This window comes from Pangasianodon hypophthalmus, chromosome 7 (genome assembly GCF_027358585.1).
Source record: "Pangasianodon hypophthalmus isolate fPanHyp1 chromosome 7, fPanHyp1.pri, whole genome shotgun sequence".
Taxonomy (NCBI): domain Eukaryota; kingdom Metazoa; phylum Chordata; class Actinopteri; order Siluriformes; family Pangasiidae; genus Pangasianodon; species Pangasianodon hypophthalmus.
In genome coordinates, this window is record NC_069716.1 from 22,223,434 (window position 1) to 22,249,751 (window position 26,318).

The 26,318-nt window shown below is 39.7% G+C and overlaps 1 protein-coding gene across 1 annotated transcript; it reads right to left on the reverse strand.

The window, feature by feature from the left end:
• Nucleotides 1-385: 385 nt before the first annotated feature.
• Nucleotides 386-24,952, reverse strand: ccdc88b (coiled-coil domain containing 88B). Its single transcript, XM_026918212.3, has 29 exons — nt 24,447-24,952; nt 23,934-24,067; nt 23,739-23,847; nt 20,985-21,054; nt 20,695-20,753; nt 20,493-20,576; nt 18,615-18,755; nt 17,719-17,861; nt 17,455-17,536; nt 16,870-17,028; nt 15,304-15,450; nt 14,959-15,142; nt 14,690-14,811; nt 13,629-13,727; nt 12,829-13,485; nt 11,808-11,987; nt 11,142-11,482; nt 9,969-10,095; nt 9,439-9,855; nt 8,878-9,039; nt 6,779-7,056; nt 5,216-5,359; nt 3,591-3,777; nt 3,136-3,281; nt 2,809-2,913; nt 2,106-2,257; nt 1,460-1,750; nt 776-841; nt 386-641 (listed from the first exon to the last, which is right to left on the reverse strand). Exons 1-29 carry the CDS (start codon nt 24,504-24,506, stop codon nt 607-609), a joined length of 4,881 nt encoding a protein of 1,626 aa, XP_026774013.3. The 5' UTR covers nt 24,507-24,952; the 3' UTR covers nt 386-606.
• Between the last annotated feature and the right edge of the window lie 1,366 nt (nt 24,953-26,318).

Here is a 26,318-nt window from a genome sequence, read left to right on the forward strand (position 1 = left end):
ATTCATGAATTGTATTAGCGCTCCATTTGTCATTTTTGAGTTATGATTCACCCTAGGGATTGTCAAAAAACCTCTTTGCTTGCACCCATGATGTTTTAAGATCCTTACCAACACCCAACCAACCCCCTCCCCTTTCCTCCTCCCAAATGTCAGCATCAGTTGGTGCGGTGTGATGCAGGCCGAATTAATCTGCCCTCATAAATATCTTGTTAGCATCACTTTGTGCGAGAGACACACTCATATTTATTCTACTGGCAGAGACGTCGTGTTCAGCAGCTCCAGAGCATCATTGCTGCCACCGAGTGGTGATGGAGGGGAATATAACTGTCATAATGTTTTATTACTGCTCTAAAACGACTCAGTTCATAAGTCAGAAAACAGTGTATTCAATGTACAAAAATGAATTTATTCAAGATGTATTGAAAATAGATTTGTTTTAAATAATAGTGCAAAACCATCCAGTTGCAAGTCAACAAACATCCATCCTGTACTACTACAAGCTTATAAAATAGTATACAAAAAAATAGTTAATGAATGTTGAATTTGAAAAACTAAACAAAAAATGATCATACATGTCGTAAGGTCGCTTGAATCTCGCTGGCGTTCCTACTCCTGGGTTTTTTCAAAACTGGAATGTAAATCTGAAGCAGAGAGAAGGAAATGGGCAGTGGTTACGTTACAGGAACTTGCCTTGCTTGGGTGAGTTTCTGAAGGCTGGGCATGAGAGATAAGTCATTAATGACCAGCAGTGTGCGGCTCGTTCTAATCTACTGACCTTCAGCTCCGGAGGAGACACGACTAACGTCCGAGTGCTCAGGAGTGATGTTCTCTTCACTCTCACCTTAAACACACACACATTTCATAATCACTTAGTTTTTTTAGGTTCTTCAACAAATGTCATGTAGTATAATATACTCTGCTCTTCTATATTAATGCCATTCCTTCCTTTCCTTTTTATTTGGGAAAAAAATTAAATAAAATTTCTGATTCCTGAGTGTTTGCACAACTGTAGGAATTTCTAATAACTAAATTGGGAGAAAAATTGGGTTAAAATCCCCCATTTGAATGTGGCCATTTAAAGTGCAATACAGTAACATTTCTAGTATTTATACTTCACAAGTTAGCTGCAAAAAACTGAGTTATTAGCAAACAGTTTTATGGTGTGCTGTCAGAGTATAACCATACTATTGTTTTAGTTTGGTTTGTGTAAAATAAATGAATGAATTAGCTTTTTTAATTGTTGTTTTTTATTGAATAATTTACTTTGTTACCCAGGTAACTCAACGCATGGTAACTAACTGTAAATGAGAGCTGCACTCTGTTTACTCTCTCAACTCCTCAATCCCCTCCCTGCCTTCTTTTCTTCTCATTGCTCTCAATTTCCTTTGTTTCTCTCTATCTTGCTCATTCTTTTCCTTCCTCGTCTCTCTCTGTCCTCAACATCCCTTCTCCCTCTCACCTCTTCCCTCCTCACTAGGCGTTGGACTCCCGTCCTGGTCTTTTTCCCACAAGGCACTGGATGGCGTGTTTAAGCGCTGAATTGGCCGTGAGCGATGGTCTCCAGGACTGAAGGATTGGGACACACCTCCCTCTCGACCCCTGCCTAAACCCCAGCCATGTCTGGAGGAGCCCAGTTTACGGCGCGCTGTCCTCAGGACCACTTTGGATGGCTCATCTGTGTCTCCCTGAGAGGACACTCTCCTCAGGGTTGATGGAGACCCCGGGGCACTGCTGGGGTCTCGCTCCTGACCTGTACAGACGCACTTATTACAGATCATATTATTACAGCACTGCTTATAAATATTGTTAACAGCCACATTGATAAATTATTAGTGGCCACTTGTGAGATATTTGCTTATCCTGTGAGGACTTTCAGAACAGACTTCCACAGCTCTATAAAGAGTTACTGCTCTCTAAGGTGGGCTAAAGCGAACACCTCTGGTAGAGGTCCAAGAGTGAGAATTATAGCTAGACTGCTCTAGAGTGCAAGCCTCTTATTGTAATGGGCTTTGTAGGACAGAGTTTTACAGCGTCCATAGCTGTGTGTTTGGTGTGTGTGCTGCTTTGTGTGAGGTCTGAGCAGCATTAACTCTGCTGTCTCTTACTGAGAGCTGATGCGAGGGAGGAGGGCAGCGCAGAGTCTCCGGGCTCTTCCTGGACGTCCATGCTGCCTACAGTGATAAACTGAGCTCGACCTTCCCTGCCTCCTTTAGGCTTTATCAGCTTCTTCATACGGTCTGCGATCCAATTAGACTTCCTGTGGAGTCAAGAAATAGGTGTATGGGCATGAAAAACACTTGTAGCCAGAAGGAAGAACAGCAGTGAGGTGGACAGCTTGTAGAGGAAAGAAACAAAGTTGGAGAGAAATGGTAATTTACATAAAATGCCCTGAGGATGTGAAAAAAGGGGTTCAGAAAAAATCCATTGTACAAAATTGTCCTCATAGTTTGGTGTCTAATATTTTCTACTACAGTTTTGCAAGAAATAGACATCAACGTCACCTAAAATTTTTTCTTTAAATATATGCCCAAATGATATACTATGAATAACAGGCTAAATGTTAAACTGTGTCCTAAACCACATCAATAAAAGTACATAATGTTACTGAGGAACTGAGTGCAATTTGAAGGAAAAAAAAAATTGTGGTGAGAGAGATTTCCATTACATGTTGGCTAGCTCTAGTGCAAAACTAAAGCATGCTTGGACATCAAACATGTCTGAGCTGATAGACAGGACAGGTGGAAAATTGAGGCAGGAGGAAAATTGTGCACATTTAATTTCTAAAATCTTCCTTCAAATCTGACTGACTTGGGTTGTTTGGGTGCAGACATGCCAGGCTCCAGAACCCGATATTGATCCATTATCTTCTCCACCAATTTCTGCTTCTCTCTGCGTAGCTCATTCAGTTTATCACTATAAGACGATAAGGGAGAGGAAGAGGGAGAGATGTGGTCATTAGAGAAGTAATCAAGAGACTTGATGTGTTGTGTTTTCTTATATTTCTGTATAAGTATGTATGAGAGAACAAAAGAAGTACAGCAGGGATTAGCTATTATAATGCATAATTTGAAAAAGGGAGTGATAAAGACAGTAACACAGAAGGAAGGTGTGGGTGTGTGTTTATATGATACACACAGGTACTCTCTCTGCTGGTTGTGGTGCTGGTCTCGGCTCTCAAGGCTGCGCTCCAGAAGGGCTCGGTTCTCTTTGGCTAGACTCTGGTTCTGCTCTACCAGGTGCCTGTTCTCCTCCTCCATATTCCCTTTCAGCTGAGTAAGAAGCTAAAAGCAAAACACACACACACACACCTTCAAAAACCTGCATGAACATAAGTATTACCATGATGTGCATAATGTTCTGTTGTTATTAACATAATGCATGCTATAATCCGATGTGTCACAACATTGTGGCATTCTTAATGTTGGTCTTCTTCACAACTTTCACTGCTATTAATTACAAAAAGCATTAACACTTTAAAAAAGGACTCTTCCATGGTGTTAAAACAGCTAAAAACTACAGGGTTGTTTTTTTTTTAAACAATCATCGTTTGCAATCATCTGGCAGCATTGATGTGTGTTGTTTTGTTGGACCTGGTACTGGCTGTTAAGGCGGACATTGTTGAGGTCAAGTTGCTGGTTCTGTTCTTTGAGCATGTTGAGTTCTCCCTCCAGTTTGGTTCGCTCTAGCTGGGCCGTGCTCATTTCACTACGCAGAACCGAAACCTGGGCCAGTAACTCCGACTGCACCTGGACCCACTCTTTCTGCTGGTTCATATACCTGTGGGTAATTCAGCTAAAAATTAGTCAGGCAGTAGGGCAAGCTGTCAGTCCACTTGCTATCTGAAAGGGATAATCACTCAGTCTTGATGTATTGTTTTAGTTTTGCAAATCATACAATGTCATTTAAAATGACAAATACAACAAATATAATGACGAGGCAAAAGCATTATCGCCTAAATAATGGATAAATATCACAATAATGATACTTAATAATGATGATAACTTCATTAATCAAAGTTTTCCATCTAGATCTAAAACGTTGCACCAATTAAATTACAACCTACATGATGATAATATGCTTATCTCAACTCAATTAGTTAAAATTCTCAAAACTCAAAGATCTATTAATACAGGTATTAATTACTATGTTAAAGCTATAGAGTGTATGATTTTTGTTTTGTTTTTTTTGGTTAACAATGAAAGAAAAAACATTCCTTAATCAGGGGAGAAAAATATACTGTAAAACATAATGAGCCTTATTCATTAAAGCTGTGCAGAAATGAGTCAAATTTTAAGCACATGGAACAGTATATGAATGAATCTGCATCTGATCCATGACTCTGTGCTGTCATTTGACATCAAAACAATTTGAGCACAAATGATGAATCAGCTTCACTAGTCCCTTATGTTAATGTTATATGCATATGACCACCCCAATTTACCATCATATACATTACATTAAACACACCATAAATTATGTAGGAAATAGCATAACAGAAAGAAGCCACGATAATCAGCCTCAAAGCCTCATGGAGCCCCGCGGACAGCTCGTACACAGTACTCAGTCCACAAGCCTGTATGAGCAGCGCTGTGGTGACTCATAACAAGGAGAAGTCTTTCCCCTTCAGCAAGGCCTTATGTTTTCTCTAGCTAGCTAGGGTTAGCCATTAGCTCACTAATACCAGATTGCACTCATTCTGATCACATGCATGAATGAAGAACAGAACAGTTAGACCATGGCACCAGCATAGCGGGAGGAATTTATCAAACCTTCTGTGGCCGTGTGTGCAGTTTGTCAGAATTAATTTGGCAGCAGACAAGAGTGTTTTTAAAAAGAGTGCACAATGGAATTTTTCTACCAGAGCGGGCAAAATTCTTTATATCCAGCAGCTTTTAACATTACTTATGGTTTATTAAAGAATTGTTAATGCCAACTAATGGTTTAGACATAAAGCATTGCCAATGATTCAAAAAAATCACTGCAGTGCAAATAAGACTGTGTGCATTTGTCCTATACAGCTGTCTATAGACCATTTCACTGTTTTAAGTTGCTATGCAGCACAAACCAACAAATATAGAAACTGGGCCATGACTCAGACTGAACTGTGAAGCTCTCTGACTTACTCATCTAGGTTTAGGGTTTTCTCTGTGGGTGTTTACATCACTTCCTGTCTATATCTCCTCCTGATAATGGAACAAGAGTATTTCAGACTTGCCTCTCATTCTCCATTTTGAGCCTTTCCAGCTCTTTCTCTCTGTCGGCCTGCTCCTGTATGGCCCTCTCCATTCTCTCTCTCTCTGCTTGTATCTCTTTCTCAGCCTCCTCCAGCTTAGCTTTGCTCTCCATCAGCTCTTTATGTCTGGAGATAAATGGTGCAAAGAAAGCAGACAAAAATTAGCAAAAATTATGTTATAAAAGCATATTATATTTTAAAAGCAAATTCATTTTCCATAAATTGGAACTTCTGTGTCACAGTGTGTTCCAACATCAGTGGATACAGTGTGACAGTTTCTGAACAGACACACAGTATAATGAACTTGAAATTCGGATAATGTGCTACATTCAACCAAGTTTATAAGGATAGCTTTATCAATTATAGCAGGCACATTAATGTCAGAATGTCTACTGTATTTGTCAATTCAGTAGCACCTTGTTGGTTTTACATTCATTAAAACAGATTTTGAAACAAAAACAATGCAAAGTGTAATGTTTTTTGACAATCAGGAAGTACAGAAAGATTTTATTGAACAGTTTAGATGATATCTGAGCAAAGACCAGCAACTCCAAGGGAGTTTGAAAAAGAAAAAAAAAACTTTGGTTGGGGTGCACCTTGCATCTTTATAGGCATACCTAAATTTACATTTCTATACTACTGGTCATGTGCTCACTCTTCCATGTTAAAAACATGCATTTTCAAGTTCTATTTAATGCACCTAATAAATTACTATTATACATACACTATATGGGCAAAGGTTTGTGGACACCATCATACTCATATCTAGGGCTTTCCCAAAATGTTGCCAAGAGCACAAATTTGCAGGAGCACAGTTGTCTAGAATGTCTCTATATGCTGTAGAATTACAGCTTCCCTTCACTGGAGCTAAAGGCCAAGCCAGTTCCAGCAAGACAATGCCCCTGTACACAAAGCGACATCCATGAAGACATGATTTGCCAAGGTTAGAGTGGAAGAACTCGAGTGTCCTGCACAGAGCCCTGACCCCAACCCCACTGAACACCTTTGGGATGAACTGGAATGCTGACTGCGCCTCAGGCCTCCTCACCAAACATCAGTTCCTCACCTCACTAATGCTCTTGTGGCTGAGTGAGCACATCCCCACAGCCACACTCCAAAATCTAGTGGAAAGCCTTCCCAGAAAAGTGGAGGCTGTTATGGCAGCAAAGAGAGGACTAAATCTGGAATGGGATGTTCAAAAAGCATATATGGTTGTGATGGTCAAGTGTCCACAAACTTTTGGCCGTATAGTTTATGAAACATTTGTTTTATTACAATAAAAGAACTGCTGTGCCAAGTCTATTCCTATTCATTTATTTTTGCCCAATAGTGACAAATATATACATCAGATCATTGTGCTTTTTAAATAAATATGATGAAATTTAGAGTTTATGTTAATTAAAAAGGAAAATTTTAATCTGCTCTCCAAAAATAGGATTAAAATCCATAGCATTGATCAGATGCCTTTATGACCTTGAGTTGACCTTTATAGGGGTGTTTGTGTAAGGTCCTCAGAACATTTCCCCATGGTGTAATGAACCTTACCTGGCTTCCAGTTCTCTGTACTGAGCCTCTACATTTCGACTGCTGCTCTTTAGCTGACTGTGCTTGGCCAGGAGCTCTTCTAGCTCTGCCTCCTGCCTCTGCTGTAACGCTGTCAGCCTCTCATGATCCCGTCTCAATGATTCACAACGCACTGCTGACTCTTCTTTCTCCTTCTGCCACACCTTTGACTCAGCCTCTAGAGTAGCGCAGCGCACCTCGGTCTCTCTGCACTGTGCCAACACTGAGGCATTCTGGGAGCTTAGAGAAGCTTGCTCCACCTAAGTGAGAAGGATGAACAGAGAGCAAGAGAATATTACTTAAATAATTCTCGAATCTGATTCATCAGAAGATTGTTGATTAATTTTCTGTAACAGCAGCTCTGACAGTAGTGCAGGCTGTAATTCAAGTTTATATTTATGCTGTAATACTTTATTGTTTCTGCTGTAATAATGTATTCAATAAGATTTGCATGGCAGACACCTCAATTAATCTAAGCTTAATAATAAACGGATTAAAAAACGTTATTTAACAAAGAAAACATGTAATCGTTCATAAGGTGAAGGTTTCTGTAAGGAGATAGTTATGTAACATTTATGGAAGGAGTCAAGGTGTGTGACAGTCAGCAAATTTTCCATCACAGGATAATCCTCAGGACAGAGGACTTCAGACATTCCAGTTTCTCTGTAACATGACAAACTGCATTTTGTCTTATTAACTTCAGGAGAGAAAAGAGAGGCAGTTGAAGGAGCAACTGTTTATAGCTGTTAAAACGTAAGTGATAACAGGAACTAACTTCGAGCTTTGAACTTGCAGTTCCTCAAAATTAAATGAAACTACACCAGATAAAAAGTACAGTGTGTCAATCATTCATAAATAAAAAATTGTAGTTTTTGGCAAATTGCTGTGGTATAATAGGAACAAAACACTTTGGGATGTGTAGTTTTTGGTAAATAATTAACTTGATTACATATTTGTTATTTTCCAAAAATGTGATATCAGTTCCAAAATGGTTATCTTCCAAAATGTGACCTTTGTTCCAAATTTGTTATCTTCCAATATTTTGATCTTGATTCCAAAATTTTCTTCCAAAACTGTGATATTGTTTCTAAAATTGTTATCTAGAAAGTTGTTCTGTCAATATAATCCATTCATCCCACTTTTGGAATTCCAAAAATGTTACACTTCTCCATGTCTTATCAAGAGCTCAACAGCACGCAGGAAATTAGGTGGAACTGAAACAAATTACGAATGTTTAACTCAGTGAATGTACTTGATAAAATTATGAATCAATTTCAAGGTTGACGGTAAGGCCCATTACTGTCCACAGACATCATATTTCGATTTTCTTTTTTTTTTTTTTTTTTTTAGAAAATTATTTTATATTACAGAAAAATTCCTTTGCATGATATATTCTGCTGGTGGAGATGCGATGAAGTTGTGAAGGAGAGGTGATGGGGATGTAATGTAACTACGACAAAGTTCACTTAAAATGTGACACAAAACAGAGGACAGTGGAACAGTGTAAGAACACTGCATATTTGTGGTGTTTATTCTGGTTTCCTGTGTTGGTGTAATGAGTGTCATCACCATACAAATACTTTGCTGTGTTACTACAGAATGCACAGTTATAGCATTCTTATAGATGGGATTTTTAACCTAATTTCCAGTCAGGGCTTATTTTGAGGGGTGATGCAAGGGATGACATTCCCGCCCTTTTAAAAAATAAGGCAAAAACTATCAAAAAACTGTCATCCCACTTTTCTATCCCTATTAGATTCATGTTAAGAAGATGTGATGGGGACGTTATGTCAATGTGATGGAAACGTGATAGGGATGTGATAGGGACATGACAGATATGTAATGGAAACTTAATGGGGATGTGTTGGAGACGTGTTGTGGTCATGATGGGGATTTGATGAGGACATACTAGGGATGTAATGGGGACATGATGGAGATGTGATGGGGACGTGATGAGGACGTGACTGCCACCACACTGATGTCACACTAATGTCTAACAGCTGTCAGAGTGAGTATGCTTGGCATCCCAGGAAAAAATCTTTAAAAAGCTATTAATTTTACACACACACACATGTAAGCACCTGTAGTTTGGTGTTGAGGTCCTGCAGTTTAGAGCAGCTCTCCTGCAGGCTGATGGAGTGACGTTGCAGCGTGTCCAGCTGTTCTCGCAGCTGAGTGCAGGCTGCCTGTGACTGTGCCAGTTGTGACAGCAACACCTCCCGTTCCCGCTGCAGCACTGCATTCTGGGATATAACACATGGACAGAGGTTAAGGCACATCAGCAGAGAAGTCACGATATGATGGTATGTTGTAATGATGAACTTTATAGATAGGCAGTTATGACAAACGTCATTAGTTAGCTAAGTAAACTGCATCAATGTAGGCTTCTCATATATATAAAATGAGATAACTGGAAACATCCAGTTTATAGGGACAGTAATCTGATAATGGGAAATGTACACAAGTTAGTAATCCAATTTCTTTGAAAATACATAATGCCTGAAAAAGTCTTTAAGGAGATAATACATTGTACTTTGCTGTTTATATGACCACTTCAATAATCTGGTAATTGCTGAAATCACATAAAGATTGTATTATTACTGGGCACGTAAAAGCAATCATAGGCACAAATATATACAAACCTCCTTCTCCAAATTTATCAGTTTCTCACTGACAGGGTGTTGGCTCTCACTGTTGATTTTAGGATTCTGTGGTTTTTTGTCTTCAGGGGTTTTTGTGTCCTCAGAGGAAGAGACAATGACAGCATGGTCTAAGATCTGGCTGTCTGTGATCTGAACCTCAGAGCTGATATGTGCCTCCTCTGGACTTTCTCTCTGCACTGGACTTTGTCTGTTTGATTCAGAATCTTCTGTTACCCCAGTGCCTGACTTGCGGGGAGAGGCGGTGACCTCTGACACTACTCTAGCATGCTCTGCTTGCAGCTGTACAAGTTGTGAGGTGGCCATTTTAAGCTTGGCTTCCAACTCTTCAAGTGACTGGTTTAACTCAGCAACCTGAGTGGTCAGCTTCTGGGACTGTACTCTCTCACTGGTTAACTCCTAAAATGGAAAATAAATAAGAGACATAAAAAATTCTATTTGGACATCCATTGCAACACATAGCTCCACCACAAAAGTGAGTAATACTTAAAATAATAATATGATGAGCAGACCTGTGTTAGAGAGGTGATCTGTGTGCTGTTCTCAGCATTTAACGCATTCAGTTTTTGGTTCTCCTTCTGCAGTTCCTCTAGTTGGATGCAGGTCTCTTTAAGCTGGGCAACTTCTTGACACACCCGTCTACAGAAACGTGAGGTGAGAGGAAACTTGAGTCTGTGTTTCTGCAATACAGTGGTGCCCTAAAGCCTTATGTATAAAGCTGCTTAATGAGCACAGGAGTTACAGCAGTTTGTAATTTTAGAGCCTTTTGCTACCTGTGAGGCAAACTGCAATTGCTTGAACTCAACCCTTATGCCTTAAACTTTTATATCTTTTGAGGCAGAGCTGAGAGACTCTGTTATGTCTTAGATGGAGAAAATTTGGGCCAGAAAAAACTAAACATAAGCATAAAATAAAGAATCTAGCCGATGGAGGGTAATAGTACAAGTCACGACCATCGGGTGCTTGGGGGAAAAAGCTATAGACACTAGAAAGGTTTACCGCAGAAAAAGTTACTTTTTTTCTTTCTTAAACAATGGTAAGTACAGCAATTCATAAGAAAGTGTGCATGTAAACATTTATAGTGTCTACATCTTAATTAAAAGTGATAAGAAGCAGCTTTTTGAAGCTGTTTGAAGCAGAGCAAACAGCTAATTTAATCAACGTCTAATTATAAGTATTCAAATTATTTATGTGTTAGATTTGACTTTGTTGTATGCCTATTTAGTCTTGGCCTTAGTCTTTACTCAATTTTTTTTCTCTCTTTCTCTTTATATACTTCTACACAGACAAGTATATAGTTAATATCAGTTAACTATATTTATTAGGGATGCCACTGAAAATTTTTGGTGGAACCTCCCCGGGTGTCAGTTAATATCGGTGAGTTCATAACACATGGCTAACATGTCAGTCATTCCAGATTCACTTTCATTTTTTGGGTGATCTTAAAATGCATAGTTCACATGCAAAAATTTGTAAAGGCACGTCTGTTATATTCATAAAAATCTGTGCTGAGGAAGTCCATTGGATTTATTTTACAGTTAAAGGGGACTTGACATGCTTAGTCTTTGAGGACCTATGTTCTAAGGTATCTCTGAATTTCAATAACTTAGTTCTATAAATAAAAGTGATCACCATTATTATTATTATTATTAGTAACAGTAGTGCTATAGTAATCAGGGTTTAACCTGTGCTGGAGCTCCAGGCTGCAGGCCCTCTGGTTGCCGTGTTCCAGGGCCGAGGCGGTGCTCTCCAGCTGTTGCCGGAGTCTGGCCATCTCACGCTCCTTCTGTCTCTGCTCACGCCGTTGACTGTCCAGCTCAGATTGACACACCTCCCTCTCCTGCTCCAGTCGTGTGACCTCCAGCATGGCCTCATCCCGCCTCTTGTTCAGAGATTCGATCTCGAGCCCAGACTCCCTCAGCTCAGCTTCTAGCTCCTCCTCTCTTCGACGGGCAGAGTCCAAACTCCGGCCTAAACGTTCAAGCTCCGCCTTCAGAGTTTGATTGGTCAACTCAAGCTGATCACCCTTTAAAATGTCAAGAAGTAAAGAACTCAAATTCTCAAAATTCACATTATTATAACCTACAATTAGATAGAAACAGTCACCCTAAATGTTACAAAACATGCTTTACAATGAAATTCTTTTGTAAAAATTATTTTGAGAGTGAAATAGTGTGAAAATTGGCACTGCATTTTTAATTAGCCTTCAATAAGCAACTTTTAATTTTTACTCATCTAATCAACCCTTGATTTATTTTGACCTACAATTAGATAGAAATGAAGCTAATAAACATGGGCTTTTACAGCTCTAAAATGACACTGATTAAAGTTTTATTGGTGCGCATCCTCACCTTGCGCACTGAGGCCCGAAGAGAATCTATGGTAGCCTTGAGGGTTTCTCTCTCCCTCTCCAGTGCAGCTCTCTCTCCCTCTAGCTGAGGAATAACTGCAGCCTCCATCTTCTGCAGCTCTGCCTGACCGCGTAGACGCATCAGCTCCTCCTCCTGGTGCATGGATTCACACTGCAAAATCTAGGAAACAAACATAGCTATGTAACTGCCAAAAAATCATTAATATGTGATCTTCAATGGCATCCAAGATTAGGAATTGACTTTTTGGCTTAAACCTCTTTCAACAAGCTGGTCTATTTTCATTTTAACAGTTTCCTAGATTACCCACAATGCCACTGAACTACCTGCTGATAGTGGTGCTAGCGGGATTCTGCCCTTGCTTCATCTCTACCTAAAGAGAGCGATGCAGTAGTGCTTTATTGCTTTAGTCTATCCAGCTCTCTCAGCTTTTCATCTCTACACTCTAGACAAACAGGTCAGCTTCCAAAGCTTAACAATTCATCCTAATACCACCATGAACACCATTATGCTCATCATCTCATGTATCACTAACTAGCCGAGCCAAGTCTCTGTCGTAACTCAGGGCAACTGTATCATATAGCTGCACTGCATTCTGGATCTTTGAGTCCCTCACAGATATCTCAATATAAACATCAAATATGTTTCAGGGTGGGCTTTTTCATTAAGCATTTTGACACTGTGACTATTTTGGGTTTTAATCACATGCCACTATCGAGGATGATCTATGTCTTTGTACTGGATGACATCACTCATTGTGCATGATGGTTTAGGTGACTGATATGGATTATATGTATAGGTGTGTGAACACCATTGTGTTAAGACTGAGAAAAATTCATTATTTGTTTGAAAAGTTGCCTCTATGTACCAATGTTCAAGTCTGAATTAGTGTGTGGCCTTATTTTTCATTTTTGGACATTGGTTCTCTGCCCAGCACATTTAATCAGATGTGCTCATAATTAATATTGTTTTGTCTAATAACTGCTGGTAAATTCTATGATACCTCTATCTGTTTCCTGGCCTCTGTGAGGCTCTCTGCTGCTTTCCTCAGTCTCTGGCTCTCGACTTCCAGAAGAGCCAGTTTCTGCTCCGTCTCCCGAGTCTTCTTAGTCTGCTCTCCCAGTTTGGAGTGCAGCTCTTGGACCAGATTTGCCTGCTGATCCGCCTCCTCCACCGCCTGCTGCAGCTGAGTGGATAGAGAGTAGATCTCCCTGTGGAGTTTATCCACCTCCACCTCCAGCTCTCTCACTTCTTTTTCTTGTTTTCCTTTTTGTATGGGTATCTGATCATCTGATTTGCTTTCCTCCTTTGGTGTCATGCTTTCAGTTTTATCTTTACCTGTCCCTGTCCATTTCTCTCCTTCTGCTTCTCCCCTTTCTTTTGTGTCTATATCATTTTTAGTCTCCTCTTTTCTCTCTTTGAGGAGGACTTCCTCTCCTTCTCCATCCTCCCTCTGTGCTCTCATCAGCTCCTCCTTCTTCTTCTCCTTTTTGTCTGCCTCCTCCTCTTTTATCGTGTCTTTTCCTTCACACTCCCCTCTTGGGATCTCTCTCTCCACCTCTCCAGCTGACCTCTCCTTCTGCTTTTCATGGAGTCTGATTTTCTCCAGCTCTTCAAGGCTTCTCTTTAGATTGGTATTTTCATTCTTCAGGTTCTGAAACTGACAGTTGGAAGGAAAAAATGATTTGAAAAAACTGATACCTGAAGCCTAAAAAAGCAGCAAATCAAACAGACTCAAAACAACTCTGTAGTGTGGGCAGTCTGTTTATTGTTTGTTGAGTGTGTGCATGTGAAGTGTCTTACTTCTCTGAGGGTTTTCTGGTGCTCTTCTTCCAGTTGTTTGAGTCTGTCTGTCTGTCTCTGAAGAGCCTCTGTCACCTCAGGAGAGTTTGTCTGCAGAGCCTAAGCAACATAAATTCAGCATCTTATTATCACCAACAGAGTGAGGAAACCAGGGTTAGTGGTCAGATTGGAATCAGTCTGCATTTTGGCAATTATGCATTTTGCTAGTGATGCTATCTATCCACTATCAAAGATCATCAACTGCTTTCAGTAGTTCAGCAAACTCATCTGATATACACAAAAAGGTTATTGTCAATAACTATCCATGAAAAAATAATTGCATTTCCCAGCTCAGAACAAATTGGCAATTATATTTTACGAGCCTTAGTTCATTATCCGTCACACTGAAGACTTGCACGTGTGCATGTACCCTGCCAGACTTTTCTTAGCACAGTCAGTGGGTGTGAATCTTCTATTTGACACACTGGTCAAGGATCATAACCGGTGTATTGCCTGAAAAAAAGGTTGTTCTTGAATTAAAGCTTAATCTGATCATGCATCCCTTTACACACATTTTTAATGTTACTTTGCAAATGTTCCAAATTATATGTAAGAGTTCTTTGGTATTCATGGTTGGAGTGTTTAATCGTGACTTCGTCATCTGGAGGCAAATGATTCCTGACAACCTGCAATTACAGCATGCTCTGTAATTAAATATTTGTAATTCAAATGTCTGTCAAATAGACAAACTGGTGCTGAGGTTTCAAATAGAAAAGCTGTTATGGAGTTAAATTCTTGTCAAAATTAATCATACATGAATGCAGTGCTGATTTTATTTTTATGAATTTTCAATCCTTAGACATTACTGTAAATCCGTAACTTGAGTTGTAACACAAAGCTGAGATAACAGTTGAGAATTGAGAACTGAGATTCATAAATGCAGTATAAAAGTTCTCAGTTTACAAACTGCAAATTTCTAAAATTCTGATTATATTCATGTAAATATAGATTTGCAGCTCATAAAATCTTATTGCTGCATTACAGACAATTAATTTGACCAAGCCTGCCATGTGATCCCTAACCTCTTGCTCGGCTTGCAGGCGCTCCAGTCGTCTCCTCAGTTCCGCATTTTCATTTTCAGCTCCCAGAAGCCTTAGCGAGGATGCCTCATTCACCTCTACACTCAGTGGTTTCAGGTCCACTTCTAAGTAGAATTAGGGGCGAGGAAAAAGAGATTACGGAGGAGCAATGAAAAAATCTCATAAATGTGAAAAAATAATATTTGGCATGAAGTCATGATGCTAAATCAGAAAGTGACAGGGTGGTTAAGTGCCATGTGCTATATAGTCACCATGATGTTCAGGGGTTTTGGGTTCCTGAAGCTCTTCATCAGATTCCAGCTCAGAGTAGAGGACATGCGAATGAGTCACTCTCGGTGTGACATCAGCAGAATGAGATGGGCGCTTCAGATCCATCTGCAGACTCATATTCATCTCCAGCAGCTCGTCGACCCTCTGCCTCTCCACATCCCGCTCCTACGCATACACACACATACAGACACGTGTACATACACAAACTCATACACACACACACAGCTTCCTCCTTCCTCCTGAAGCTATTCATTATGGGTGCCACTTATTCATTACTATATTTAACAATTCTATTCAATAAAAAGTGATCAGCAGCACTCTCATACCACTTCCAAGTCCATGAGTTTCTGTCTGAGCAAAAGATTGTCTTTTTCCAGTTCCCGTAGGGCAGAACATCGGGCTCGTGCGTCATCCAGTTGCTCCTCCAGCAGGGCCTTGTTCTCCTGCAGTGAAGCGCAGTACTGCTGCTGCTCCTGTAGGGGACAATGGAGAGGCTTAATCACACTAGCTACATGAATGTAAGTCTATATATTCTTTTGGTCTAAAAAATTAAGTTAAGCATTGATTATCCATGAGCTAAGCATAATTTTGCCTGTTTTTCTTGGCTAAATAAACTCAAGAAAACTCTCAATGTCTGAGCAATTTGGGTAATGTCTAGGATTTATGTATTTCCAAAGTGGCCTATTTATTCCATAAGAAATTGAATGTGATAAAGATCCACCTAAAATACCTCCATAACTTCAGTCAGTCAGAAAGTTTTCAGAATTTGAATTTAATAGAATGAGTAATAAAATGAGTTTAATGGTGGACTGATATAGTCTCTGTATAGTCAGCTGTAACTGTTTCAAAGCAACCTTAACCATCACAAACATAAAACACAACCATATTGGATACAAAGAGTCACACCACAAATCCTTAGATCCATCATGATTTACAACATAGGCTACTTAGTACACTGATATTATACATATACACACACATATATATACACAAAAATCAGCCATAACATTAAAACCACCTGCCTACACAATATTAGGCAGGTGGTTTTAATGTTATGGCTGATAAGTGTGTGTGTGTGTATATATATATATATATATATATATATATATATATATATATATATATATATATATATATAGGCTACCTACGTATACACACACATATACATATATACACACCAATCAGCCACACCAATATATATACACACCAATCAGGTAGGTCCACCTTAAGTCCCTCCTATTCTGACTATAACAAATCTAAACAAACATCTCAATGTTCAAATAGCTATTAAATGAAACACGTTATCTTACTTAAAACTAATAATACAGAAATTCTTGGCTGAAATCAGGAAATTCAGGAAAAACTCTTAAACTCTTTTGGTTTCAGTTTTTTAGATAACTGAAACCAAAACCAAGCCTTTTTTGCTTTTAATTTTTTGCTTTTAAAGAAAAACCTAATTAAAAAATAAAAATAATGGAAACATATATTTGATAAGTACTTTTCATAGTAAGTAGATTAAAATAGGCAATCAAATAAGTTCTTCAACACACTGTTAACGTGTTTATGTATGAGTAGTACAGATTGGGAAGTACTGAAAAATTTTATGTTTTCTGGCATGTGTGGTGCAAATCGGGCAGGGCGCAGATGGCTTAGGTCGAATGAATCATAAAAAGTGCAGCAAGTTTTGTTTTGGACAGCTGCTGCCAAAAGTCATTGTGACTGATTACATTTTTGTTTATCAACCTGCAATCATCCCCAATTTGTTAATAGTCCCTTAGATGACAAGATGTCATTATTTTGAATAATTTGAATAATTTTAGCCCTGCATTTTCTAGTGGGCATTTTCGGCATTTATGAGCTTTGTTCCACTGTCTTGGTGCAGGTGTGTTTACCTTCAGTTGAGTTCGGTAGAGCTCCATGCTGCGCAGACGATGTGTGCAGGTCTTCAGCTCCATCTGTAGCTGCTCTGCTCTGCTTGCACGCTCACGCAGACAGTCCACTTCGTCTCGCAGATTCCGACTGACACGAACCTCGCCCTGCAGTGCTCGGTTCTAACCCACCACACACAGTGAAAAACACAAGATTCACATCACAATGGGTTAACTAGTCAGTGGTAATGCTGTAACTTCAGGACGGAGAGCTTTAAGGTTTTTCAGTAAAATAACATGCACTTTTTTGTCTTATTAACGTCAAGAGAGAGCGGGGAAAAGTGGTACTGGTGCATAGTGACTGTGCATAGCTGTTATAACGTAAGTGTTAACAGGAACTAACTTGTTTTGTGGATGTTCCACAACATTAAATGTAATTACAAACAGAATGGAAGTTCTACATTCTTTAATTAATAAAAAAATATTTGTGACCCTTGAGAAAATGCTGTGGTATAAGTTAAATAAAAAATTATAGAAAATAATCATTTACAGTGCTCAGTACATGAAAAAATGACAAAAATAACATTTTTGTTATTGCAGCGAGCTCACCTCACACTGCAGTTTCTTTAGTTCCTCTTCCATAGTTTGTATTTCTCGCTTGTAATCAATTAATTGATCTTCTTTATCCTCCCTAAGAATTATTTCAGGATGTTACTACACAACATTGATTTTTTTTTGCCTGGTACATTAAGCTCATTCTTAATAGCTCATGAACACATTCACACACCAACTTAGCATAATCTAAATGCATTTTCTTGCACTCAAAGACCTTAACTTAAACTTGCACACATCCGTACACACAGATACACTCACAGTTCCTGCTTGAGTCTGCGTAATTTGGCTTTGCTATCTGCCAGTTGGATGGACAGTCCCTCAGGAGCGTTTTGCCAGGGGCCTGTAGGGGGTGCTGTGGGGGACGAAACTGACTCACACTGCAGACTCAGCTCTGCTATTCTCTGAAAATCACACAGTGAGATAAAGATGGTCAGTGAGATCAAGACTGAGTATGCCTGTTGTTATTCCAATAGAGGGAAAGATATCCTTCTCCCTTCTGCAAAACCATGTGGTGTTGTGTTTATTGCTGCTCAGCAGGCACTGAGTTATATGACAGCTGGCTGCACACACATGAAATACAGTTGTATTTCTTTAAAACAACAGAAAAATACCAGTTTAGGCTCAAACTAGTCAGACTGTATAAGCAATCTTTAAAAATTTACCCCAAAAGAAAAACAATCACTGCAAAAAGATGAAATTGACACTGTTTAGTGAAATTTTGATTTCTGAAGGTTGATGACTTCTGGTTATGGTTATGAAGGTTATGACTCTTATCTTCCTAATAAATCCTCTCTGAGTGGGATAGTTAAATTGTATCAGTGACAGATTTAGAGGAATATCCCATCCCTAGTAAATACTTATCACAGTTTAATGAACATGACCATATCTCTACTTTCTCTGACAGGTTTGAAGGGTTTAATATCAGCCCAGGCAAAGACTATTTGACTTATTTAAGGTTGACTTCCTAGACAGTGTTGAGAACCTTAAATGCATTTCAATGTTTGCAAAAGAGATATTACCAGTTGTCTTGACCTAAATTACATTGTCAGTCAGTACACTTTTGTGTGTGAGATTAAGGCTAGTCTGTGCCAGGCAATTCATCCCATTGAAGATTGAGCTGTGTCTAGGAAAAGGCAATGTTTTTTTTCTCTCACCTCTAGATGTGTGTCTCTCTGAGCCAGGAGGCTCTGGATCTGCCGAGCAAGGGAAACGAGCAGTGTCTGTAATTCCAGGCCATCCAGTGCACACACCTCTCCATATTGCAGTGGCAGGACTGCGCTCGGGTCCTGAGTCACCTGCAGCAAATCAAAGTTAATATAAAACATCACTGGGTTAGCTACTGTGCTATTAAATGTTACAGTCAGTAAGGTATGTAAAGTGAGTAATTTTGGCAGAAGTTAGATAAAGCTAGCTGTTTTGAAACAAATACAGCTCCTATCCATATATATAAGGATCAACCATAACAGTAAAACCACTGACAGGTGATGTGAATAACGCTGATTATCTCATTACAATGGCACCTGTCAAGGGGTGGGATATATTAGGCAGCAAGTGAGTCTGTTCTCGAAGTTGATGTGTAGGAAGCAGGAAAAATGGGTTGGCGTAAGGATCTGAGTGACTTTGACCAGGGCAAGATTGTGGTGGCCAGACGACTGGGTCAGAGCATCTCCAAAACAGCAGGTCTTGTGCCGTGTTCCCGGTATGCAGAGGTTAGTACCTACCAAAAGTGGTCCAAGAAAGGACAACCAGTGAACTGGTGACAGGGTCATGAGTGCCCAAGGCTCAATGATGACCGTGGGGAGCAACGGCCAGCCCATCTGGTCCGATCCCAAAAAAGAGCTACTGAAGCACAAATTGCTGAAAACATTAATGCTGGCTGTGATAGAAAGGTGTCAGAACACACAGTGCATCGCAGCTTGCTGAATATAGGGCTGCGTAGCCGCAAACCAGTCAGAGTGCTCATGTTGACTTCTGTCCACCACCAAAAGCGCCTACAATAGGCACTCAAGCATCAGAACTGGACCATGGAGCAATGGATGAAGGTGGCCTGGTCTGATGTATCCCATTTTCTTTTACATCGTGTGGACAGCCGGGTGCTTGTGCGGCGCTTACCTTGGGAGGAGATGGCACCAGGATGTACTACGGGAAGAAGGCAAGCCGGCAGAGGCAGTGTGATGCTCTGGGCACTGTTCTTCTGGGGAAACCTTAGGTCCTGGCATTCATGTGGATGTGACTTTGACACGTACCACCTACCTAAACATTCCTGCAGACCAAGTACACCCCTCCATGGCAGTGGTATTCCCTAATGGCAGTGGCCTCTTTCAGCAGGATAATGTGCCCTACCACACTGCAAAATTGTTCAGGAATGGTTTGAGGAACATGACAAAGAGTTCAAGGTTTTGACTTGGCCTCCCAATTCCCCAGATCTCAATCTGATCGAGCATCTGTGGGATGTGCTGGACAAACAAGTCTGATCCATGGAGGCCTCACCTCGCAACTTACAGGATTTAAAGGATCTGCTGCTAACTTGGGGCCAGATACAACAGCACACCATCAGAGGTCTTATGTAGTCCATGCCTCGATGGGTCAGAGCTGTTTTGGCTGCACAAGGGGGACCTACACAATATTAGGCTGGTGGTTTTAATGTTATGGCTGATCGGTATATATATATATATATATATATATATATATATTTTTTTTATATATATACATATATATATTTATATTTTTTGAAGAAATGCATTCACATCATTACATCACAAATCTTCAGAGAGAGTTAACACTGAAACTGTATTATTTACTGTGCTTAATTTTTTTTTTATTTTAATACTTAATTACTTAAAAATTAATACTTAATTTTTTTTCAGCCAAGCAAACAATGTTTGTATATGTTTCCATCACTGGAACATCGTTCAGGTTTAAACAGGTTAATACTGCCCATTTTAATGACAAATGATATGCTTACCAAGCATGCAAAAAAATAAAAAATATGGGCTCTAGTATGATAAAATCTGGTGTTATGGAAGACTGACCTCCTGTATACAGAGAGCGAGTTCTGCCTGTGTCTCAATGTTGAGTGACTGGATCTGCTGAATGAATGTTTGCTTCGTCTCACACTGGCCACAATAAGCACACAGACACACACCATATCAGTTCATTTGTTTTACCTATAAATTAACTGTGAACTCTTTTTATTATCTATGTGTGGATGTTAAAGGCACAAAGCAAAGTTACCTGAACTGCACATCCTAATAACAGCAGCAACAACCTTCTTAGCTCTTCCACAGCTCCCTCTGTTGACCATTTACAGAATTTGAGTAAGTATAAAAATGTATAGAAAATGTGTTTTCACTGAAATATATGCTTATGTTGCTTATTACTTACTTATTACTCACTACACCATACTATTACTTACTATACTTACTTACTATCAAAAAGTAGACATGTGGCTAGCATTTAGTGAAATCTAACTTTAAAAAATTACCAGGGACAATAACTAGAATAATTGAAAGCTGTTAGCTTACCTGTGAGGGGATCTCGCCCCAAAACTGCTACATTGGGAAGAGGCATCAAAACCAACTGCTGAAGATTTTCCTAAAGAAATTATAAAAACAAGACACGGAGAAAGCAAAATCGGTGTAACACATTATTTCACTCTTTTTAACAATCATGGTAAATAAATTAATTAGTCTCAGCCACACTATAGCTGAGATGCTGTAATAATATTGCAGTGCTGCCTCTTTCTTTCTGAGACAGGAAGCATGTTTATCAGATATGGCAAAGAAATATTTAGCACCCAGATATATTCTGTAATTTGTCAAGTTACTTAAATATAAATTCTCTCCTGGTTCTGTTTTATAGAAAATAATCTGTCATACCAGCAGTGGCACAAGAAAAGCACTATAGCTCAGGTAATCAACTCTAGAATGAAAACAGCTTAGACCAGCATTAAGAAAATGGCCAGTAAAACCAGCTTTACCACCAAGGTTTTGCTAGTCTATGGGACCAGCTAAATTAGCATTAACCAGCATTAACCAGCTTGGAACAGCACTCAATTTATAACCAAGTGTTTGTTTTAGAGCTTAAAGAATCTAATTTAGCTCCCTGTTTTTGAGTGTTGGCCATTGGTCCACCCACAGTTTACACTTTGGAAAGCCCCTCATGCATAGCTGCAGCCACTGTGGTGATGGAAATCCTCTTTGGTGATGGCACTCAAAGAGATTTTCCGAAATATCCTGTCAACTTTGCTTATGTACACCATGTAGCTAGCACTGGCAGTGAAGATTGTACTTCCATTTGTTGGTCTGAAAGACATGACGTCATATCCAGAAACTGCGCATCCATTCTGAGCAAACTTCCAAATTATGGAATCAAGAGGTCGGAAATCTGCAAATAGACCCTATTGGATGGACCTGGTAACACTCCCAGGCAAGACAGTGGTGTGACAGGTTGTGTTGCTGCCTCGCAGCTCCAGGGTACCCAATGTGATCCTGAGTTCAGGTTATTGCCTATGTGGTGTTTTGCATATTCTCCCCTTGTCCACTTAGGTTTCCTCTGGGTTCTCTTTTTTCTTCCCACCTCCCAAAAAGTAGCTGGTAGGTGCCTCCTGGCGTTACACAAAGTTTTGTTTGCTAGCTAATAACTTCAAATTATTTATTAAAAAATACTACATCTGGCAAACTACTGATCTGTGCAAAAGTATTTGTCTGAAGCTGACTCAAATTTTTTTATATGAAGATGAACCCGAACATGATTTTGAGTAAGATTTGTTTTTTCTCGCCACACGATTGGGTGTACCAACTACAGATTTTAGTAGTACAGAAACACCCCTGGCTATGCTAGTGGATCTCGCACATGCCCCACAACCACTTCACCCCAGTCTCACCCAAACTGAAACTCTATCATCCCCCAACGACACCTGGTCCACCCAGAGTTTTACTTCAAAAATGTGCACAAACATGGCTCCTTTTACTTCTTCTCGTAAGTAAACAGAATAAAAGCCCACCCCTAAAATCAAGTTAAAGAAATTAGTTGTACTTTTCTTTTTGTAGAACTAATCTTTTAATCCTGACATTCAGAAAATGTGTGCTAACTCCAAAATAATAATCACAGAATGTCTGTGTTAATGATATTTTTAAATGGTGACTGCAGCAGCAAGGGCAAAACTCAGAACAACGTTTAACATCATATTGTCCAACATACTCTGATCTTTGCTCGATTAAAAACAATGTGGGATTCTGTCAAAGCTGGGTTTCAGTGGTGCTTTATGGGCTGTGTGTCCACTGGCTTTCTAACAATCACAAAAAAAGTTGGAGAGCACATTAAATGTCAATGAACAGCGCAACAGTGCATTTAGATACTCTTTAGATAGTCTTCACTTTTTTTTCTATAATAATAAACTTAACAGTGAGGGATGACTAATATGGCCACATGGTTAAACATTTCATTTAGAGGAAGCTGTGCTTCCCATGCACTTTTAAAGCTTTTGCCTGTGCAGGATTAACAAACCAACTTTAAAATTTAACATGCTGAACAATTCCTGAAAAAGTAAAAGGGAAGGCAGCAAAAAAGAAGAGAGAGAATGAGTGAAAAAAAAAGATTATTTCTTCCAAAATAACTGTGAGATATGTTGCTGTTGCTGTTAGGAAACCTGAAACAAGAAGTGAAACCACTTGCAAAAAAAAAAAAACAAGATGACCACAATTGTTTCATGTTAAACTACATCGTAAATGCATCTTAGAAAAAACTGACCTCTCATCTAATTCACCATGTTAGTGTACACAAATGCACATGTAACAGCAGGGAAAAATTACAAAATATATTTACTTAGCTACTCTAACTCCATTAAATAGTTATATTCTGGTTTTAATGTTACCAACTACTTCGTTATAACCCCTTATCATTCCTTTTAAATCATATTATCCAGTAAATCCTATGAATTATTAATCCATAACTACAGTGAAGATGATAGGAAAAACTATGTCGCTATGAGAGTGAGGACTATAGGTCTGGATCCACCAATTCTTCCTGAGACTTCCTGACACTTTTACCATCACATTTCTGGCCTGTATTATAGATAGTTAAGGTACACATTGCAGAAAATATACAGTAAATCCCTTTCACGTATATTACAGAGACCTCTGTACATGGTAACGCCGAACATGCATTCATACAAAATAACTCGACACAGGCTTGATCATCCCAGGTTTCTAAATTTAAGTCCTTTTGTACAAGCAGGTGAATCAGTTTCACAGGTAAAGCTTTGCCAAATCTGGTACCTGATAGTAAGACCTGAGGTGCCGGTTGAGGATGGAGAAGTTTTGAACTCGGAGAATCTTGTCATCGCCCACGTTGTGATAGATCTGCTCTACCTTCGGATTAGGATCACTGAGGAATCCGGATTGATACAGGTTAGTGCTAATGACTGATGCGGTGGTTCTGTTTATCAGTATTCGTGTGACTCTAGGTCTTACATGATTCTCATGACTTCATTGAGGTAGATTCCATTAGTGAGGCGCAGGTACTGCCTTAGTGCATTATGGGAGTTGGAGTTGACTTCCATGTAGTCCTGGCCTTCATCACCAGCCATGTCCTCAAAGAGATGCACCTTGAGGAAAGGATTATCATTCTTAACACATTTATAATTAACAAAGTTTTTTTTTTTTTTTTACAGCACATTGAGGGCATTTAGATTAGTTTAGTTTGGCTTTAGTCATATCAAGGCATGTAACTATGTTACTATTATACTATAAATACTTTATAAACTAAAGGGGGAAATATATGCATGGTGTTTGTATGAAAAGGGGTTGATAATAAGATTATCAATATTATTAACACTAACACCCAAAAACCTCAGGAACAAACCATGAGTACATAAATTCTAGTTGTAAACATATATATATTTATAAAGGAGGCTTTACTTTGAAGTTAAAATGAGATTAAATTAAGTTTTAAAACTTTTAATAAAAATATAACGCCTAACTTACCCATGTAACAAGTGCACTTCCCATAAACTCTTCTAACGTTTCCGTGAAGTTAGCGTCCATCTTGTTTCTCTCACCAGGTGACTGTTTGTTCCAAGAATCCTTCACGTGCTTTACGGATCATTTCATTTTAAACTTCTATCCCTGAGGATTGTAACCAAAGTCAGACCGACTACTTTTCTGCCTAGTGACATAAAACCGTTAGCTCATGTTTTTTTTCCTGCCACTGCCCTTCTGCTTTTCTGTCATCTTAGTGACACATTGTGTAACCACCCCGGAATCACACGCGCGCGCGGTTCCCCTCCTGAAGTGCTGTTTCTGCAGCGGAGAACACCACAACAGTGTGTGTGTATGTGTGTTTTGTGTGTGTGTGTGTGTGCGTGTGTTTTGTGTGTGTGGGGGTGGGTGAACATTTAAAGGAAAGTTCCACACCCCTCAAAACACACCGGTACTTTTCATTTGTCTTGGTGGAAAATTCGTCGAATGTCTAACCTGTCACTCTTCTTGTCACAGCTCAGGCAGGAGGATATCTCTCATCAGTGACAAGGCTTGAGTAGCTTTGCTCGAAAGCGCCATCACGTGGTCAAGCAGGGTACAGTGCCTTGTTAAACTGAAAGGAAAACCCTTCTATCCATCCATCCATCCATCCAATCATCCACCCAGGGGCGCCGTAAAGGGGAGGGGTTAGGACGATTCTAAGGGCCCTGGTCACACAGGGGGCCCAGCAGAACCCCATACTTTGGCGTATGATTCAAGAGATGGTGCAGCCAAAATCAGGATACCAAAAGAGGAAAGAAAAGCACGAAAAAGAGGAGAGAGCGAGACGGGGAAGACAGCTAGTCACCCAGTTTTTCCAAAAAAAAAAGGGTGATTTATTGTTCCCTGTTTTATGTTATGATTTTGAAGGTAGTCTTTATGAAGCTGTTTTAAGTAACATAAAATAGAAATTCTCTCAGTTACTCACCCCGATGTTTATCCACTAGCCATGCTCTCTATTGAACATGACTTAGCAAGACGACTTGATTTCAGAGATCTAATCAAAGATTTTGCTGTGACAAAAGCACGCCGTTTGGCACTTGAGGAATAATTATAAGACATTAAGAAAGTGTTTCATTATGTGTCTCTGTATGAGAGAGACAGTACAATGGTGTTAATTACTTATACTGTTTACAGTATATAGTTATTTGTATATAGTTATAAATGCATAATTTCAGTTAATTTAATAAACTGTTCAAATGTAGTTCTTTATTGTCTCGCATTGAATATGCAGTAGTTCTAATGCTTATTGATATTGATTGTTGCTACATGTGGCAAGAAGATAAGATAATTGGGGGATGGGGCCTTGGGGCCTGGAGTACAAATTAGCCAGGGGGCCCAGAAACCCTAGCGGCGCCCCTGCATCCACCCATCCATTCTCTGTACTGCTTATCCTAGACTGGCTCGCAGGGAGCCTGGATCCTATCCCGGGGACTCAGGGCTCAAGGCGGGGACACCCTGGATGGGGTGCTAACCCATCGCAGGGCACACTTGCACACATGCTCAACTCAGTTTGGAAATGCAAGTCACCCTACAATGCATGTCTTTGGACTGGAGGAGGAAACCGGAGTACCCGGGGGAAACCCCTGAGAAACCCACGGGGAGAACATGCAAGCTCTGAGCACATAGGGTGGAGGCAGGAATCGAACCCCCCCACAAACCCAACCCGTTATTCCTCTGAGAAGTTAGCAGTGCTGCTCTGACATCACATCGGGACATTGCTAGTGCACTAGCAATACCAGTCTGGCATGCCAAGCCTTCATATTATATTCTACTGGCCTGTAATGATCTCTCTCTCTCACTCTCTCTCTCTCTCTCTCTCTCTCTTGACAATGACTA

Coding starts and splice junctions, on each gene's coding strand:
- ccdc88b (XM_026918212.3), bottom strand. CDS start 24,506: ATGGACGCTAACTTCACGGAAACGTTAGAAGAGTTTATGGGAAGTGCA. Junction 21,055..23,738: donor ACCTCAGGTCTTACTATCAG/GTACCAGATTTG, acceptor TAATTTCTTTAG/GAAAATCTTCAGCAGTTGGT. Junction 3,778..5,215: donor CTCAAAATGGAGAATGAGAG/GCAAGTCTGAAA, acceptor AATTACCCACAG/GTATATGAACCAGCAGAAAG.